General features: G+C 39.8%; 1 protein-coding gene across 2 annotated transcripts; it reads left to right on the top strand.

Moving 5' to 3' along the window:
• On the top strand, positions 1 to 20,277 carry grid2ipb (glutamate receptor, ionotropic, delta 2 (Grid2) interacting protein, b). Of its 2 annotated transcripts, XM_058407313.1 has the most exons (23): positions 1 to 245; positions 915 to 1,168; positions 1,627 to 1,956; positions 2,098 to 2,252; positions 6,766 to 7,029; positions 8,920 to 9,005; positions 9,947 to 10,016; positions 10,646 to 10,939; positions 11,512 to 11,663; positions 11,818 to 11,943; positions 12,283 to 12,365; positions 12,461 to 12,605; positions 12,832 to 13,148; positions 13,242 to 14,051; positions 14,133 to 14,220; positions 14,549 to 14,638; positions 15,721 to 15,917; positions 16,035 to 16,190; positions 16,324 to 16,410; positions 16,563 to 16,692; positions 16,822 to 16,940; positions 18,750 to 18,914; positions 19,041 to 20,277. In XM_058407313.1, exons 1-23 carry the CDS (start codon positions 158 to 160, stop codon positions 19,110 to 19,112), a joined length of 4,278 nt encoding a protein of 1,425 aa, XP_058263296.1. In that variant the 5' UTR covers positions 1 to 157; the 3' UTR covers positions 19,113 to 20,277. The 2 variants fall into 2 exon arrangements, with proteins under 2 accessions (XP_058263296.1, XP_058263295.1); XM_058407312.1 differs by lacking the exons at positions 1 to 245; positions 915 to 1,168; positions 1,627 to 1,956; positions 2,098 to 2,252 and having other exon boundaries at positions 6,413 to 7,029; positions 14,561 to 14,638.
• Positions 20,278 to 21,205: the final 928 nt, after the last annotated feature.

The following is a 21,205-nucleotide window of genomic DNA, read 5'->3' as shown; positions in this document are numbered from 1 at the left end:
TACTCTGCATGGTTGACTTTAATGATGGAGGGCATGGAAAGGTTTTGCTCCTTGCCTGCTAATGTTTGACTTGAGGATGTCACCGAGCTGGGAGAAGCACACTGGATAAATTTTTTTCTTATGGCTATAACCATCGACACTTGTTGACTCGGGCAAAATGAAGAGATTCCTGCAAAATAAGAGAGGGAGGTACTCCTTGCGCCAAAACCAGAAGTCTGGCCCACGCTATCCACCTAAAGATTTCTGTAAGTCTATCTTAGTGTTTTAAATTGCTTGTGAGGATACAGCAGAATATGATTATCAAGCCTAAAAGACTGTATAATCCTGTTAAAATGTAAAGCCTCTTAGCAGATCTGAGCAGAATCAGGGATTCCTTAGTTGCCCACAACTGGTAAATGGTGTTAGATTTAGTTCTATATATATGCATTCCCAAAATATATATATATATATTTTATAAATCTATTCTTTTCTTGTAGCATGAAGGTTTTTCTTACATACATTTGAAAGTAAGCACCGTGCCGTACATGGTTTTGGCATGCAGCTGAGTAAAAATGGTCTGTCCTCTAAGCACAGGTGAATTTATATTCCTCAGCTGTGTATTCTCAATGAGGTCAATGACGACAGAAGGTTTGAGGAGTCAGCTGAGACTTGCTGGCTGTGAGCTTGCATCATATTCTCAGCTCCACTGCTTTGGCTGAATATGTGGGTATTGTCATTTACAGAGCAATCTGGCCTGCTTTCATGGCTGCTTGTCAAATTGTCAACCTTCCTGCAGAGAAAATAGCAGCTAGAGATTTGAGAACAGGTTTAGGGTTCATTAAAACTTTGGTTCAGTTCCAGTAATGGCATCATCACACAGGTAAACATGTGTTCAAGAAAATGAAAGGTAAGCTGGTCTCCTTCCTCTCTTACAGTTCTCACCATGCCAACATCTAACCAGGGCTGGCCAGAGGAGTTCGGCTTCCAGCTTGGGGGCACTGGGCCCAGCTATATACTTACAGTGGAGGAGGGTAGCAGTGCTCACCTATCTGGCTTGCAGCCCGGAGACCAGGTGCTGGAGATTGAAGGGCAGGATGTGTCCAATTTGGGAGCTCAGGCTGTCATTGCCCTGGCACAGGCACAAAAGAACATCCCACCCAGCATTGGTGTGGTCTCCAGAATACAGCAGGTTTGAGAAATAACTGAGGAACATGTTTGAAGCTATGCCATCATAGTAAACTTTCTATTACTTCCACTTCCTCCCATTTGCTTTTGACTGAGCTTCCAGCCAAGTTCTCAAAATATTGCCCACCTTTTATTATAGGAATTTCTCGCCCATTTAGTTGAAGCCATGGTCTGCCCTGGAAAACCTCAATCTTTCTCAATTACACAATCATACTATCATACTATCTCACACTTTTTATACTTTTTACACTCTGAGCTTCTGTATTAGGTATGCTTCACCTTGCTCCTAGAGACATATCATATACATCACGCTCTATTCATCTATATGGCTAGGATGTTCTAACGTTTATTTACCTTTCATTTTATCTTTATTTCTTACTTCCTTTCTAATAAATCATTCTTCTAACTAACTCAAATGTCAGAGACAAGTTCATCTCCAAGATCTTTCTTTTTTCTCTGCAGATGGATATTACCCCAGGCCCTGACGGCCGTTTTGGCTTTACAATCGTGGGAGACTGCCCCCTGCTGGTGGAGGACTGCTCCCCCTGCTCTCCTGCTGGGCGTAGTGGTTTGCGGGCTGGTGATTATGTCATGGAAGTGAATGGAATCCCTGTGAAGCATCATGAGATGGCCGCTGCCTTAATAAAGGCGTCACAGGGCCGCACGCTGCGCCTCGGTGTGCTCTGCATGGGCAGCCGGCAGAAGCGTAGCAGCAGTATAGATGAGTGGCAGAAAGGCAACGAAGGCACGCGGCTGGACCGCAAACATAAAGCCTTAGAGTTTAATAAAAGGGTGAGGTCACATAAGGAATTGATTTTTTGTTTAAGCGCAGATGAAGCACACAAATGGTTTTTATTTTCAACTAATTAAAATACTTTTTATGAATGAAGGCCATGACATTCATGGCCATGTTTTTGTCCAATTGTGCCTCAGATTGAGGAGGTGTTGGGGAATGAGCCTGAGGTGAAAGAGAAGCTGTTTGCTGTGCTAAAGCAGTTTGCTGCTGAGAGGAGGGTGGACTGGCTAGCTTCTGTTCTTCCTGACATCCTGACCACTCAGGAGCAGCAACAACTCATTTCTAATGTCAGGTAGGCATGAGACCTCTAGACAGTTTTACTGTGTTCTAGTTTTTAACCTCTATTTCAGTGCTTCTCTGACCTGAAACACTTTTAGCATGTTTGCACTGTCAGGTGGCCACTAGAGGGCGTCAGTTTTGATTCTTACACTTGAGAATCAGGATAGCGTTCATTTAAACAGGATGTAATTGAACATTTTTGGATTTTGCTGTGCAGAATCTGGTAATAACTTGCAAGAGGACCTGCAGGGTTTGTGTAAAGTCTTAGGGGTTGATTAGGTAATGTTAGTCTAGTTAATCTGACTACATAAAGCTGCTCAGTTGGATTGCATCTGCTACTCTTGTGCTCAGGATTATCCACCTGCTTTGCTATGTGTGATGTGAACATGTCCATAAATGAAATTCCTCTGCAAGCAAGCCACTAACATGATATGGCATGTGCATCACCAGAGCTGATTACAGTGCTGACACAGCTCTGTGCCCCAGCACAATCTGTCTGCTTGGCAAGCACAGAAAAATAAACTGGTTATTCAGAACAATTTTTGATTTTAGCTCAGGAATGCCTGGTTGAGTCAGAGAACAAATGGTAAAGCGAAGCCTTTTGAGGAAATTGCTCATCCAGGACCAGAATGCTACAAAACATCTGTTATCCTATTTGTATCTTATTTTTTTTTGTCTAATTATCATGTGTGTTAGAGCGAAGGGCAGTTAGTTTGGATATCAGCATTTGCGCTGCAGTTCAGGAGTTACTAGCACATGTCTTATTGCTAAAAAAACTCTACATATGATGATTATCAGTGTGGTTATCACCATGGATGATAAGGACAGAAACTAGTGCTTGCAACCCTGATGTTCATACTACATGTTGTATGCTGGAACTTCTTATTCAGTGTACCCCATATAGACGTGTCTACTGAGAAGATCACAAATGTTGGATGTGACTGTGCGGTAGATTCAGCTGGCCGATAAACCACATATTTAAATGCCACTACTGTGTTTGTACCCCAGCCATAAACCTGTTGTTTGCTTCCTTGCTGAATTGTGATCTGTCCTCCATCTGAGCCCCAGCAGCAGCGTGTGTTTTATGCTGCGTATAACCTCGAATAGTCATAGAATTATACATACAACTGATATTTGGTGTAACTAAAAACAGACTAGAGTATATACTTTTGAAAATGAATTTGATTCCTATTTCTAACCTACTGAACAATATCTGGGTCAGTGTTTTAACACTATGAGTATAGCACAGTTTGTGATGGCCTACTGGGATGCTACCCAGCATTCTTTACTGATATTCACTTTAGATGGTGATAGAAGAATACCATTGGGCTTGGTTGTCATGGTGGCTCTAACCATAGCGACAGAGTGTTTCCATACAGGCAGAATATTAAAATATGTTAATCTACAAGCCTGCAGTCATTTCATATCTCTCTCTTTTCTTCTCATTATTCAGCATTATGCCTTTGCAGCTCATTATGAAGTGGGTGTACTCTTTTGACAGTTTCTTGCTGATTTTTGAGCACACAAAGACTATTCAGTTTCTTTCTGCTCTGTCGCAATAGCGCCTTGCTGCATTTTTTCATTTGATTCAGAGTTAATAACAACCCTGAAAAGAAAGATGGGCTGTTTGGTATGAGTATCTTTTATTCATTTTTTTTATTTGAATGTTGCTGCTACACCCGTAGTGTAAATAAATCCAATAAGCAATAAATATTTACTAATAAGTATTTAATATGTAATCAGCATTTAAGAAATACAGTTAGTAGTTAGATAGATAGATCGATAGATAGATAGATAGATAGATAGATAGATAGATAGATAGATAGATAGATAGATAGATAGATAGATAGATAGATAGACTTTATTGATCCCATGAGGGAAATTCTTGGACCTCAGATAGCTGTACTCATGTTCAGCCTATGTAAATGAGTGTTGTGTTGATGAATAATTTTAAAAAATCGCAAGTTCCTCCAAATTTTATCGCAGAATTTGCTTGATTTTTATCGCAAAGTCATGAAATCCCAGAGATCACCATTTTTATTTGTTTTTAAGAGTTTGTTTGAGTTTTTTCTAAAGCTTCACATCCTAGCCTAGTTTGTGTAGTTTGTCAATTTGTAAAATTTGCACACAATTTTATATTTTTTTGTAATAAAGAATGCCAAAAAAAAAGAAAAAAAACACATTAATTTGATTAAAATATATAGGAAATAAACGAGCCAAAGTGAAAAACAGATTTTTGATCTAACAGCCTTTTCTTCGAATGGAGTAGTGCAGCGTATCTTGTCGGTATGTTTTTAACATGTAAATCTTATTCCTGAAAAGTTCTGAGCTGCCAACACGTAACCTGGTTACATAATTTGCTGCTGGAGTTGTGTACTGAGGCAGCTGGATTATCATGCAGGAGATATTAATCGAGAGCTCACGTTCATAATGTACATATATTATGTGGACTGTCTCTACAGTTTGATGACTGATGTCATTTGAACAAATGAAAAGAATCTAAGGTGGTATATAATAGGCAAACCTGACTGACTTCATACATACTGCATATATAATGCATTAATAAACATTATATAATAAACCAGTAAACCATAACTAGTAAACCACAAAAGTTTGCTGTTGCAACTTCTGTGTTTTCCAGAAATATCTCCTAATGCACTGTACTTTAGCTGTTTGTTCTGGTCTCATTACATGCTTAAATGTCTCCATGTTAACATGACTGTGCTCACCTCATTAGACCCCTCATATTTAAGCTTCTCCACTCAGCTCTGCATATATACTGTAATGTGCACCCGGAGGCAGTCATTGGGGATTGACATGGCAGCCTTCAACACAAGCATATTTACATTTTCCTCCCAAACTCTACTGAGCAGAGTTAATGGAAATTTTCTTTAATTTAAAATACATCATTTGAGATTTGTTTTAATACAGCAATTAAGCTTTCCAGCTTTGCAGTTAATGCATTTGCTTCAGAGGCAGTAGATAATGTGCTGTGCTTCCCTTCAAAACGACACCAGCCATGTACAGGGATGACAAAAAACACTAACATAGTCACTTACTTGCCCAAGTAAACTTTCAGTTTGCAGTTTATTAATACATTTACTTAATAATTTCTTCATATTACATTACACTTATCATCATTATTATGCTGAGATTCTCCTGAGAATATCTGGTGGATATTCTGGACAACAATGATTTGTGTAGTGGATTCTTTAGATTACAAAATTATAATGAAATCATATTTTACATACGAAGTATTACAAGAAGTATTACAATAATACCATGTGACAGAAATGGTTATTATTTTTTTTTTTTCAATATTATTATTATTATTATTAGTACACTCCAGTTTGTAATAAATGATTCATGAAGACGTGGCTTTGAACACTATACATTTTTTTGTATTCTACAACGATCCAAATTTGATGCAAAATCAGCAATATACTTCCTATATGCAGTGGGGTCCAAATGTCAGAGACTACACTGAAAATCTGTTTTATTTTTTTATTTTGAAGGTTTTAGAATTTTGAAATATTTAAAACAAAGAAACTAAATGTGCCTTTCTTATTTGTATCTAAGGAATTTTATATAGTCCCTATTTATTTAATTATTTATTTACTTACTTACAAAGATCTAAAATATCACTATTTTAAGTCCCCTATTCAAATGTAAATAATGATTTCTTTTTTTTAAAGGTCAGATTTTCCTCATGAGACATCTCTTTTTCTAAAGTATATGTTCAGGTTACTTGCCAAAGGATCGATCTAAAATGGATCAGAAGATTTTGAACAAACATCTGGAGCCCATGCCAACTTGACTGCATATTGTCGTTAATTCAAAGCAAGTTGTTGTTAGTAATACACTTTGCCATGAAACTGTTGTATCAAATTAGGAAAGAATGAAAAATAGAAGCATTCTCACTAGAGCACTCAGATTTCTGGACTCCACTATGTGATAGAGTTTATCTGTATGCAGTACAGATACAGTACATCATATATAGAATACTGAAATATGTTAGTACTATTTAAATAAATAAATTAAAAATAAATAGTGTGAGAAGAGAAGTGAGGAAGAGAGTGCGTGAGAGAGAGAGAGAGAGAGAGAGAGAGAGAGAGAATGGTTGAGGCGAGAGAGAGAGCTGGGGAGAGAGAGCGAGCTGGGGAGAGCGAGAGAGTGCGAGAGATACTCCCACACTTTTCAATTTGCTATACGCTGCATGCTGTAGTGGGAGCTTGTCAGTTGGAAACCAGTCTTCTTTCCTCATTTTAGAGACTGTCATCATCTGCAGCACAGAAGAACACTCTGTACTGCTGTAATGGATTTTTAAACAGGAACATTTTTCCAGCTACTTCTTCTTCTTTTGATCAAAGAGAAAGGAATCTGTTGTAAGCTTTCGCTTCACCACGACTGCGTCTTTGGCTGGAGCGCATAGATGTCTGAACTGGTCTGAAAGCTAAACTTAATGGCTCTTTACAGCTGATTTTCACCTTCCCTTTCCTCTGCCTTGCTGTTACTATGTTTGCTAGAATCTTCATCCCCAAGAAGCACCGGCAGCGGTTTGATGAAGCTGTCTCCCAAAGTCTTCTCAACCGTGTGTGCCGCAGTAAGAGTGTGAGTGAGACAGGTCAGAACCGACTGCGCCGAAGCCGCAGCCAGGAGCACCACGAGCGGCCGCATGGCTCCAAAAGGGCCAGCTCAGTTCCCAGAGATACCGGAGAGAACCATGAACGTGGCCACAAGAAGAGCTCAGCAGGCATCTCCAGCATGCCCCCCACTGGAGCAAATCAGAGGTATATATAAATATAAGCATACATCACATACTATAAGTTATTTTCATCCTTGCTGAATTACTGTTCTGTAGTTTATCCGTGGATTTTACCTCTATATAGACGTGTATATATACATGGACTCACTGTGTACATCATGGATAGAGTCACAAAAGATTTAATTGATGAGAAAATGCCTCTGTGTATATCACTGTATGTGATTCACTAGACCAGGTACTGCATATGACACAGAGCTGTACAGCTTGTGTTGTGCCCTTGCATTGCTCCAGAGTGTTCTCTATGAATACACAGGTATGGTCAAATAAAAGACAAATCTGTATAAGGATTTTCATTAAACAAGAAAAAACAATCAATGTTGACACTTCACAGTCTGTGGAATGTTGGACTTGCGTCATGTGTAGGAGTGTGTGTGTGGGTGGGTGGGAACAGCATCATTGGCATATGCTTATTTCAGGACTTCACATCCACTGCTTTGATGAAGGTATCCACAAATGAATGAGTCTTAACGTGTAATATATTTGATTATATATATATATATATATATATATATATAAACATTGATAGAAATGTCAGTTCACATGCACACACACACATACACACACCCATGCACCACATGTTCCATGTTCCACATTGTTTACACCTCTGTTGTACCGTTTTATTGCTCTAAAATTCTATAATCTGTACATATTCATCTCATAAAACAGCAAGTGTCTCTTCCTAGAATTAAAGAGAAGATACATACAGTACACTATGTATCTCATCACATGAATATCCCTCATAATGCCTCTGTGGTACTGCAGAACCATATTGAGAACCCTTTATACTGTGACATTTGTGATAAAAGATAAGAGACATTACATAAATAACTGGCCTTCAAATTGCTGCATTTACTATTTCTTATTATCTTTGTGATTCTCTCTTTTAACAGATTTCATTTTACCTCGATTAAAATCAGACAACACAGTAAGACTTTTTTAGCAGTTCATTATATGCTAAAATCTAAAAATTTTAAAGACTAAAATTACCTTGATAGTTAATTCATTAAGATTATAAAATGTTTTTTTTCCCACAAGGTTATACATTTCAATAGTTGACTCTATAGATCAGATATGAATCACTGCCATTACAAAACCCAAAAGACAATACACAGTTAATGCTTAATCTGCTATTTCTTGTGTACTGCATGTAATTTATGTAATAATATCCTCTTAATCAAGCATTATTGCCTTCATTTAGCTGGAGGAGTTCACTTTGTGTAAATGGTATGGCATTTTCCTGCCTGTTCACCTCCAGCTTTGCCCAACATCTTCAGTATCTTTTCGAGGAGTTGCCACAGCAACCACCAGCATGCTCTTCGATGTTCAAATGTCAAATGTTCTCAGTGAGAAGCAGAAAAATCAGGGCACTCTTCTGTATTGAAACATCAAATGCTCTTGGTCTATGTTTTCTACGCAGTGTAAATGCAGTGCTGTCTACTCTTCTGTTCATATTATTTGCTTACTCTGTAAGCAGAATCCAAAAATAGAATCTGGATTAGATCTGTTTGCTGCTGTAGGTGTGAAAATTTAATATCCATTGCTCATCTTTTTAGAGATTTCAGTGTAAACATACTGTATCAGCATGTGTTTACAATTCTTAAAGTCGTATTCAAATGACATTTTGAATGATAGTGTTTATGAAAGGTGTATATTTGTCACACATAATGTGTGTGTAATGTGCTTAGAACCTGACCTATTTAGTCTTTTTTCTTTAGGTTAGGCTCATACTTGTAAACAAGATATGCCATAAAGTATTATGTCTGTCCACATTATATTTATATATGTTATGCTGAGAATTGACAGGGACGTCATCTCTAACTTCATAGCTTTACTACTGATGGTTTTTCTCCTATAGGACCATCCGTGTGTACAGAGGAAAGAAGAGTTTTGGGTTCACACTCCGTGGTCATGCTCCTGTGTGGATCGACTCTGTCATTCCAGGTAGACTATGTACTGCATCGTATTTCAGACATTTAATATAAGAAGATTATAAATAGATTCGTTCATTAACCAGAATTGCTCGTTGGTGTACTCGAGTAGACAGTTGATGTTGTGATAGTGTTTAGAGTTGGGTAGGTCTACATTGTGTATGACAGTCTGTATTAATGTGTGAGGGGCTGGAGAGTGGGAGGTGAATGTGTGAGTGTCTGCATGACGATATTCGCCCACTACAGGCCTGGTTAGAACCTAGTTAGCACTGACTCAGCCGAGCCACGTGGGGCTGCTTATGGAAATATTGTAGGCGTCCAGTATCGTGATGAACAAACTGATTTCAAACTCTCCTAAACAATAAACTAAGTGTATGTTCAGTGTCTTTTGTGTATCTATAAGTAGACATGAGTAGACCAAAATCTGTATGTGAAAATATGAGACAATAGATCTAGAACTGATCAGAAATACTGTAACTGACAGGTGGGTCCTGCCCAGATGTGCTCTGTTAGATTTATTGTCATAGTGTTTCACCTGTAAACCTGCAGTTACCGTTAAACACGATAAACCAACTTGAAGACCAGAGAGCTGTCTACGGGTAATAAGCAAGCCATTTTGAGGCTGAGAAAACAGGGAGGAGACGATCTGCCAATTTATACAGAAATGCATCCGGTCTAATCGGAAAGAACTTCACCATGCAGCAAGACAATGACCGAAAACATACTTAACACAACAAAGGTTCATCAGGGGAAAAAATGAAATGTTTTGGACTGTCCAAGTCAATCACCAAACTATATCAGAAATAAAGGCTGAAATGCTGATCTATTGTCTCATTCATCTTTTGACCTCAAATCCAAATATTTCCAGTGCTAATTACAGTAAATAAACATAAAAATGACAACAATATCAGGAATTTTTGCATTATCAATTACCTGTCTCTTCACCTACTCCAGATAGCCCTGCTGAGGGATGTGGCCTAAAACCAGGAGATCGCATTCTGTTTCTCAATGGGCTGGATATGAGGTAATCTCCAGATGAAGTTTTTATGTTTAAGACATCAAGTAGGGTTAATTATTTTTCCTTACAAACTATTTAACAGCAGTATTTAATTACTTTCAACACAGTATTTTTGAGTAAATAAATGTTAAGTACAATATTGTCCTGGGAGCAAATTTAGAATGATATAAGCATATTGCTGGGTGAATGTAGACTTGCTGGGCCATTAGTCTAAGTCTTGTATAGGCAGAGCTCAGAACAATAGAATGGATCTCTGAGCTATATAAAAAAAAATAGGTTTGTTTCTTAGAGTTAATATTATTGTTCTTCATTCATTGCTCAAAATATCTGAAGGCAAAATATGTTTGTACTCTGTGTTTGTATTCATTCATAGGATAATGAGCTATTCCTTTATTTGTTATATAGGAATGTGGTCATGCTGCTGATTAAATAAAATTAAAATAATCTTTACCTTGTTTTAACCATTTAAACTCCACTTGTCATCCATGTTGTTATTGCACAGTATAAATTTTATGCTTAAGAAATTTAAGAGGATAATAATAGTAATTATAATAATAGCGTTCACTTATACTAAGATAATAATTGACTTCCTGAATCATTTCAAATAATTGCACACAGTTTTGGTGTATGTTTAGGAATTGCTCCCATGAGAAGGTGGTGTCAATGCTGCAGGGCAGCGGCGCCAATCCCACTCTGGTGGTGGAGGAGGGGCCGGTGCTTTACTCTCCATCAGACTCTGAAGCCGAGGAGACTCCCTCAATTCCTTGCACTCACTCACCTGCCCTTAGCTCCCTGCAATGGGTAGCAGAGATCCTTCCTCCTAGCATCCGCGTGCACGGTCGCACCTTCAGTCAGCAGCTTGAACACCTCCTCACCACGCAAGAGAGATACACCATCTGCAAGGCTCTCGAGACCTTCTTTCAGCACAGGTTATTGTCTCCTGCTGCCATATTTCAAATGCAATACAGAGTCTCCTGTTATTAATGAACTTTTCTGCTTTAATTTACATCCTAGATCAGTATGTAAGAAGTCTATACAGACTGTAGATTTATGGAGTTATGGAGAATGTCAGGAGATACAGTATGGTTTTTACATCTTGCATTTGAGATCATTTGTAAGCTCAGATATGACAAAATGTTTTGCATCCTGGAGTCAGAGAAATGTATTAATTATTGTGTACATCGCCAACAACTTTTGACTGCGACTTTCTTTAAATGTCTGAAGACAACTAATTAACACTCACTGAGAGTAACATGCTTTTCAGCACAAATGTCAAAGCACAGCGTTCCCATGGCCTGGAAGGTTTTTTTTTTCAGCCTCACAGTGTTGAAATCAATGTGCAAAGCATTTAAAAATAGCTCCAGCTCCTGGCACAAATAGATGCATACAGAACATTCTGCGTGGGTTCTTTGGATTTTCTATAAGACTTACACTGGGACAGCATACAGGGAGTGCTGCTTTACTGTCACTAAAATGCCTCCCTTATCTGTGTGGAATCCAGGAATGTGGACACACTCATTGTGGATGTTTTTCCTGTGCTGGACACTCCTGCAAAGCAGCTGATCTGGCAGTTTATCTATCAGCTTTTGACCTGTGAAGAGCAGGAGCGCTGCAAGAGCAAGATCTCCCGCTTCCTAGGCTTCAAAGGAGCAGGTGTGCAGTGAAGACCCTTGTGTAGTCTGTGTAGGCTGTGCTGAATAATAGGCATGAATATTTTTGCTTGTATAAATGTTAGACAATGTATTTTAGGCATTTTCTCAGTGTTTACACTGTATATTTAATTCCTTTTTGTTGTGCGTGCTGGCAGAGCCTGAAGCAGGCACAGAAAATCACAGACGGAGCAGTTCCATGAGGGTGACTGGAACATCCCACAGAAACAGTGTCAGAGAAAGAAGCTCAGATGATTGCATCATTGGCACTCATCTAGGAATGGGTATGTTTTACCTACATCCGAATAGAAGCTTCTGTAAAAATAGATCATATTACATTGGCTCATATTAGCTACGACTTCTCCACCTCCATTTTTACATCATGTTGTAGAATCATTCCTTCGCTCTTATAGAGCCTTAAACAACTAGCCATGTCAGGTCTAATGTTTATGGTTCAATAAGACTGCTGCTGTGTGTTGAGTTTTGCAAGCAGCTTTTTGCTCAGTCCAACAATCTCACCACTAAGGTGAATTACAAACAATTGCTGTTTGTGGCTGTTTTCATTGGGGGTCGGTCAGCTTGCTTTGGGGTACTGTGTGCTGGACAGTGCTCTTTCTCCTCAGGGACGTTCACTGAGCCTGCAACCCCAGGAGAAAGACAATGTGGCGATGGGACCTCCTTTCCAGAGTCCCCAGATTTGAACCACGTGGGTACCATTCAGCACTTGCCAAGTACCTCTTGCATTTTCAATTGCTTTTACTCAGTCATGCCATTGTCATCTAACCACATAAAAACCTGTAGATATCAGGAGTATACACAGAGCTGGAGAGTGCATACACGGTGAAGAACAGCAAGCCTCTGCAGAGTAACTCATCACCTGGGAATGAGGGCATGAGCCATGCTGACAGCCATGCACTCACTCTCTCCTTCACACATGCTAAAAAAGGTATACCCATAATACCACCCAGTGTCTCGGAAATGAAACGGTTAACTTGTGCATGATGAGGTGAAGTATGATACAAACATGACTATAATAAAACATTTCCTTGGAAGCAAGGTAAATATTATTATGGCTTTATATAAGTGAATGCATAGATTGAGATCTAGATACATGTGTATATAAAATGTTATTCATCGTCCTCTTAAATAAAAATATCTTGCTCCTTTCACAGGGAATCGTAAGTCAGGCCTGTCTCTGACATGGAAGGAGCCCTGTTCCAGCCCTCAGTATGACCTCTACCAGCAGACTGTCCCTTCTCCTGGAAGCATGGACTCTAACCCTTATGTCAGCCTGGACAGCTCTCCTACCTCCCCTCAGCACTCAGATGAGGCTCCGAGCCCTCAGCCTCGTCGAAGAAAACTTTTCACTTTCTCCAGACCCCCACGCAGTCGAGACACAGACAAATTCCTGGATGCCCTGAGTGAACAGCTTGGTCACCGAGTCACCATTGTGGATAACTTTATGGGAGGCGAGAATGACTATGAAGAGGTGTGTGTGTGCGTGTGTGTGTGTTGTACTTGCTTAATGTAAATAGTTTATATATATATACAGAGATATGACTACTCTGTGTGTCTTTGTCAGATGAGTTTCCAAGAAGAGCAGGACAACATACTGTCTCGTCAAGCAAGCAGTGCAAGCAGTGAGGATCACAGCAGTGAGGATTCAAGCTCATTAACCTACTCATCTGAATCAGAGCAAATACCGCCCCCTCCCCGGAGCCCACCGCCTCCGCCCCCACCCATTCAGTTCACTGACACACCTTCCCCCATCTGTCTTACCCCACAACACATGCCTCAACCTCCTCCTGCCTTCCAGAACCATCCCATCATACCCCCTCCACCACCCCCTCCTCGGTTCATCCTCTCCAACCGTCCATCTCTTCACCAAGTGTTGCCTACAAGGCAGGAGACAAGGTTCCATCACACGCAGCCCCGAAAGCCCATGTCTCAGGCTTCTGTTCATGCCAGCCAACAGCTTCATCAACCCAAAGCCCATCCCATCCTGCATTCAACCACTCACACACCCCCACAACCTCCTCACACATCTCAAAAGCCTTCTCACATATCCCCACAACCTCCTCACACATCCTCTAAGCCTGCTCACACATCTGCACATCCCCCATTGAGGCATCGCACCCAGTCCATCTACCAGAGCCATCAGAGCTCAGCCATGCAACCCAAAGTAAAGAGAGATTCACCACAGTCTAGCCATAAGACCTATGAGAGTACCATCTCAAAGATAATACCTCCACCCCCACCTCCACTGCCCCCACCCTGTGAGCCCCCACCTCTGCCAAAACCAAGCCCTCAGGCTTCAGATACTAACCACATGAGTGTGAAGAGACTCCGCTGGGAGCAAGTGGAGAATTCTGAGGGCACTATTTGGGGACAGGTTAGTTAGTTATACTTTATGCACAGTGCAATCCAAACATGATGGTCAGTCTGGTAATTTCTCTTTCTGTTTCTTTGCCAGCTTGGAGAAGACCCTGACTATGGTAAATTGAGCGACATGGTGAAATACCTCAATCTGGAGCTGCACTTTGGCACACAAACAGGTTCCAGTAAGTTTGGATATGTCGCATGTATTCATGTAAAAATACCACCATCAAGAAACATTCGCCAAAGCATCCTTGTTTATTACATATTGTGATATCACATCTGCATTGATGCTTAATATACATATCTCATGTGTGTTGTCTATGTTTGTGCTTTTTCAGCTCATCACGTATACCATTTCTCAATGGATCACTTACAGTCTGTCCATTCACAGTGTCCTCCCCTCTCTCACTGGCATTTCAGCATCTCTCTCTATTCTCATGATGTTCCATTTATTGTTTCCACTGCTGGCTCCAGGAGAACTGATCCTTACAATGTAATTAAATATGTCAGTTTCTCTTCCAGAGCCCACCATTCTACCTGAGAGCTTTAAAAAGAAAGACGTGGTCGAGATTCTCTCTCATAAAAAGGCCTACAATGCTTGTGAGTATAACTGGGATTGTTTCACAGAGGAATTACACTGGTTGCACAAAAAGACTGACATAGCTAAATATGAAAAACAATATAAAATACTTGAGGGTGTATTGCAATTGCAAATGTTATGTGTAAGAAAACCGTTGCATGGTTGTTGGTGCCATACAGGCTAGTGTGTATATTTCAGAAACTGATGGTCTCCTGGGATTTTCTTTATTCAGAATGGTAAAAATAAAAAAATAAAAAAACCATCCAGTGAACAGCAGCTCTGCTGGTAGAAATGCATTGTTGATAAAAATGTGGTCAGAGGAGAACGCTCAGACAAACACAAATGCTACAATAGCTCAAATAACTATCTGTGTTGAGCAGAAAAGCATTTCAGATGACACAACACATTGAACTTGGTGGTGGAGGGGCAACAACAGTAGAAGACCACATAGGTTCCAGTCCTGTTAGCCATCAACAGGAATCTGAGGCTGCAGTGGGAACAGGCTCACTGAAACTTGGAAAAATCTTGCCCGGTCTGATAAATCCTTGATACATTTCTGCTGTTAATTGGGAATTATATGGTCAGAATATGCCATCGACAGAATGAATCAATGCATCTTGCTTTGTGTTAACAGTACAGGGTGGTGGTGGATGTGGTGGAGTAATGGTGTTGGGAATGTTTTCTTGGCACACACTGGGCCTCTTAATTCCAGTACAGCATTCTTTGAATGCTACAGCCAGTATGAGTATTGTTACTGACCATGTCCATCCCTTTATGCGCACAGTTTACCCATCTTACAGCAGCTACATCCAGCATGATAATGCACATGTCATCTCTGAGTCCAGTGGGGTTCAGGGGTCTCACATAGCAGACGTTTCACAGCATGAATGCCGCTGACAAAACTGCAGCAATTGTGTGATGAATCAGAACCTCAAAGGAATATTTCCAACACCTTTTTGGATCGATTCCCTGGAGATTTGAGGTTGTTCTGAGAGAAAAGGAAGGGAGGTCCTACCATATATTACTATGGTGTTCCTAATAAAGTGGCTGGTGAGTGTAAGAGGTGAAGTGTGCTCACTCTTCCCCTGGTTGCTCTCCCCAGCTATCCTCATAGCCCATCTGAAGCTGTCTCCAGCAGAGTTACGACAGATCCTCATGACTATGAGCACTGAGCGTCTCGAGCCTTCTCACATTAAGCAGCTATTGCTGTATGCCCCTGATGATGATGAGGTTAAACAGTTCCAGCAGTATGACCAGGATCCTGCCAAGCTCAGTGAACCAGACAAGTTTGTCCTTCAGGTGCACATTTCTTTTGCTACACATTTGCTTTTGTAAAACGATTCCAAAATCTTCAATTAAAATACAGAAGGCAATTCGTTTAGGAATGTGTTTGACTTTAGTGTGGGGCTCTTGCAGATGCTACTAGTGCCTGAGTATAAAACCAGATTGCGGAGTCTCCTGTTTAAAACCAGCCTGCAGGAGAAAACTGAAGAAATGCGGATTGGTTATGAGTGCATCTACAAAGCATCATTAGAGCTAAAAAACAGCAAGAAACTGGCAAAGATCCTGGAGGTAATGTACTGTAATAGCCAAAAAAAACCATTTGTACAGTAATGAAACAATTATCTATTCTCCAAGTTTCATGTTTTAATATTCAGTATAGTGAACTTTCTTTATATAAAATTGTTATAATTTTTTGTTTTAGTTTGTCTTGGCAATGGGAAACTATCTTAATAATGGCCAACCCAGGACAAATAAACCCACAGGCTTTAAAATCAACTTCCTTACAGAGGTACAGTAGATATTAATCAAAACGATGGATTCAGAGATGTTTTATCATGCTTTTAAAATCAGTTTGCCATTAAAAATTGTACTATTTAAACTTGTTACATAGCCAACTTAATACAGAGGTTGTGCGAATCCTAAAACGCTGTCTTTTCACAGCTCAGCACAACCAAAACAGTTGATGGGAAGTCAACCTTCCTCCATATTCTAGCCAAATCACTATGCCAACATTTTCCCGAACTTCTCAACTTTGCAGGAGAGCTTATAACAGTGCCACTAGCTGCCAAAGGTAAAATCAGCCAAGTGCCAATCATGTAATATATTTATATCTTCGTCTTATCATCTTCCATACTTGTTAAAAAAGTAAAAAGGAAAATAAAGGCCATGTTTTGCTGAATATTTTTCTCTGTGCCCCCAGTGAATCAGAGAACCATTACAGCAGAACTCAGTGATCTCCACTCCACCATCCAGGAAATCAGGACTGCCTGTCTAAAGATCCCAGCTACAGCAGAAGATCGATTTGCAGCAGTCATGAGTGTATCCTCTGCTAATGCACAGCCCTTATAAACAAAAATCTAAAGACTTAAGGCAGTTGTATGAGGTCGAAAGCAGAGTTTGAATTCCTTTGTACTGGTGCTTGACTATACTTGCTTTCTTTTTTTTTTAACTTAATTTGTAATGCATGCAGTGGTTTAAAAATGCTGCACATTACTTTCTTGATCCTGGCTGTCACAGGAATACTCAATGTCTTTATACCACAGTGCTGTGAAAATCTTGGATCTAATTGGTCAGAAGGTGCAGATGAATTATTACTTAACAACACTGCTTGGAAATGGATTAACAGAATATGTTGTTATTAAGCAAAAATCATGTCTAGTTGTTGATAAAGAAGTTGTCTCAGGTGTCAGCAATAACAGTTTTTGTTTGTTTTTTCACATTGCTGTGGTATAAAGAGGAATAAATCATTCTGTTATACTCTATAAAAAGTGTAATTATAGTAGAATATTTGACTGTTGGATGGTAATAGCCCTCTGTTTCATGCTACAGTACATTTTACATTTACATTTCTGGCGTTTGGCAGACGCTCTTATCCAGAGCGAGATACAAAAGTGCTTTAAGTCTCTATCATTAAAAACATTAACACTGGTTCAATAGGTTACAGACTTAGGATGCAAGATCCTGGGCTGGGAATGAATCACCTGGGATGACCAGCAGTTCAGTTTTGCTGGGATTAAGTTTCAGCTGATGAGCTGTCATCCAAGATGAAATGTCCGCCAGACACGCTGAGATCCGGGCAGAAGCTGTGGTATCTGAGGGAGGGAAGGAGAAGATAATTTGGGTGTCAACAGCATAGCAGTGGTATGAAAAGCCGTGTGAGGATATAACTTTGCCAAGAGTGTGGGTGTAGAGGGAGAAAAGGAGAGGACCAAGTACTGAGCCTTGTGGGACACCAGTAGAAAGTCTGCATGGGGCAGATGTCAATCCCTTCCATGTTACCTGATATGAGTGACTATCCAGGTAGGAAGCAAACCATTTCCATGCTGTTCCACAAATTCCAAGACTCCTGAGGGTGGACAAGAGAGTCTTGTGGTTAACTGTGTCAAATGCTGCAGAAAGGTCGAGGAGGATGAGGACCGAGGACAGCTTGGCTGATCTAGCAGCATGTAGTTTCTCAGTGACTGCCAAAAGGGCAGTCTCTGTGGAATGTGTTGCTTTGAAGCCAGACTGGTTGGGATCATGGAGGTTATTCTGCAAGAGATAGTCAGACAACTGATTTATAAACAATTCGTTCGAGAATTTTTGAAAGAAAGGAGAGGAGTGATACTGGTCTGTAATTATTGATGTCAGAGGGATTCAAAGCAGGTTTCTTCAGTATAGGGATAACCCTTGCTTGCTTAAAGGCAGTTGGTATTTGTCCTGATGTTATGAATCCATTGATGACTGTGGTGATGAAGGGCAGGAGGTCAGGTGAGATGGTCTGGAGCATAGTGGAAGGGATTGGATCCAGTGGGCAGGTGGTAGGATTGCAAGAGTGGATGATTTGCAAAACCTCTTCTGCTGCTATGGTTGAGAGATGCTTCAGTGAAGGAGTAGCTGAGTCCTGGCTGTGTAATGTAGATGAAGTTGGGGCGGACATGAAGGTCTGGCAGATCTTCTCAATCTTAGTACTGTACATCACACCACTTCTTCATTTTTTTTTCATGAATTCTACAGAATACACAAGATCATGAGTAGGCTGAATCAACAGAAAATTATAATTCATGTAAAAACATTAAGTGCAAATTTGCCTGCAGAGAAACTGCTGTAGAGGAATAAGTGTGTATTGATCGCTTAACTTGCCCTCAGAGCTTCCTGGAAAACTCACACCCAGCTGTGCAGTCACTGGACTCTCACCAGCAGAAAGCAATGGACGAGTTTGCCAAGGTAGCCTCTTACTTTGGAGAAGACAGCAAGGCCACGACCACAGAAGCATTCTTTGGCATCTTCTCAGAATTCATCACTAAGTTTGAGGTGAGCCTTGCATGGAAATGAGGAAACCGTGTTAATATGCAGTAATGAGAAAAGTAATAAAAGTGATGCCATTTCAGTCTGAACACCTGAAGTGATTTTGATGAGTTTTGTTTTGATGTGTTGCAGAGAGCGCTAAATGAGACACGCGCCACAGAAAATCCCAGGAGCCCTCGCATTGCTTCACCTTTAGCCTGGTGAGAATATGCTTTACAGTCACGGCTCTCATAAACTACGGTCCTCCATGTGCCAAGAACTCGACAAAACAACAGGAGAAGCAAAGAAATGAATCTAAGTTAAAGTTTATGACCTACATGTTAAGAGTGTTAACTTCATCATAAAGAATATATATTTTATACTTTTAAAAGTATCAAGAAATATGGAGATAGTTTAATTATTTTTCAAAAAGTTTCCAGTGGCAAGAGAATGTAACAAAAAAATTTGAGCACTTTACAATTCTTTCACTCGCAGTTGATGATACTATAATCAACTGTTTCTTCATTATTCCTTTAACTGATGAATTCTGACCAAAAACTTCCAGGCAGATTATAATAATGGATGAGTCTTAATCACGTTAGTCAGCAGCATATCAACATTGTAAACAGATGGTTAACCTTTGCTCAGCATTAGTGCTGTGACTGTCATTTGCTGAGAAGAGACCCTGCCACATTAATAATGCCTACGTATTTTGTCTGATCAATCTGAGCAGTGGCACAGCTGTGCATATTAAACAGTACAGTGTAACACTACTTATTATGAAACTGTCCTCTCTGAACTCTCTTGCTGTGACAAATAAAATCTGAATGGAAAAAAAATGCATAGGTCTGTTTTTAGTCTCAATGAAATGGCCCTGTGTTTACATCTTCTTTGTTTTGTTTACATGGTAAATTATTATGCAGCTTGGCAGATTTTTCCTTGAAATAATGTTTGAAACGTTCATTCTGCCTGATGTTTTGTGTTCACAACAATCTATTAAGTAGCCTCCTTATAAAAATCCAAATGCATGGACAACTAATTGCTTGTCTTTGTGTCAAAAACAAACATCCATGTTCCTATTTTTGTCTGTCCTTTTTTCAAACCAGTGACAGTATTTTGAGAGGTTAATCTACAATTTGCATGTAGCATCGTGTTTATTTTTGTTGGCAAATAATTTTATTATTCTTAACGTAGGCCTAACCATTGGTTTCCTTTTAAATTGTATTTCACGTTAGGTACGTAGGTGTATTAGTGTATAGGTTGTTTGTGAATAGGACAGTAACTATCCTGTGCAGTTCTCTTTCAGCTTCGATTTCTTTGGGCCACATTGGGCTGCATTTTATTCTGCTGTCTAATTTATATCTTGTGAATAAACAAAATGTCTGACGAACACTGATGAATACATGATTCATTTGTGTACTGACCTGCTCTTCAGCACATTGTACAACAGCACATATGTTCAGCAGGGTTGCCAGGCTTTGCTGAACCCAATGACCACTTCCAAACAAACAGTTTCTCTAAAGAAATTAAAAACAAAGATTGACTACAATTATATAATATATCTTTTAAAAAATACATACTACACACAAATACATTAATTAATAAATACGTCACTCAGGCATAACATTATGACTACTGACAGGTGACGTGAATAACACTGATGATCTGCTCATCATGGCACCTGTTAGTGGGTGGGATATATCAGGCAGCAAGTGAACATTTTGTCCTCAATGTTGATGTGTTAGAAGCAGGAAAAATGGACAAGCGTAAGGATTTGAGCGAGTTTGACAAGGACCAAATTATGATCAGAGCATCTCCAAAACTGCAGCTCTTGTGGGGTGTTCCTGGTCTGCAGTGGTCAGTATCTATCAAAAGTGGTCTAACAAAGGAACAGTGGTGAACTGGTGACAGGGTCATGGATGGCCAAGGCTCATTCATGCACGTGGGGAGCAAAGGCTGGCCCGTGTGATCAGATCCAACAGACGAGCTACTGTTGCTCAAATTGCTGAAGAAGTTAATGCTGGTTCTGATAGAAAGGTGTCAGAATACACAGTGTGTAATGGGTCAGGGCAGCAATAGGGGGACCAACACAATTTTAGGCAGGTGGTCATAATGCCTGATTGGTGTAAATAAAAGTTCATCATTACATTTTAGTATGCTTGCAGTGGGTTCAGAGATGTATTCAGTGCCTCTCCCGGTTTTTGCACACTAGGGTGTTATAGATTTAATTTAAAAATGTATTAAATGTGGATTTAATGAGCAGTGATTTAATTTGTCCCTGAGTGGGGATCTCTGGCGCCCACTGCTGTTACACCGCG

This window comes from Hemibagrus wyckioides, linkage group LG13 (genome assembly GCF_019097595.1).
Source record: "Hemibagrus wyckioides isolate EC202008001 linkage group LG13, SWU_Hwy_1.0, whole genome shotgun sequence".
Classification (NCBI taxonomy): domain Eukaryota; kingdom Metazoa; phylum Chordata; class Actinopteri; order Siluriformes; family Bagridae; genus Hemibagrus; species Hemibagrus wyckioides.
The sequence above is the reverse complement of the archived record's forward strand: the minus strand, read 5'-3'. Positions and strand labels throughout refer to the sequence as shown.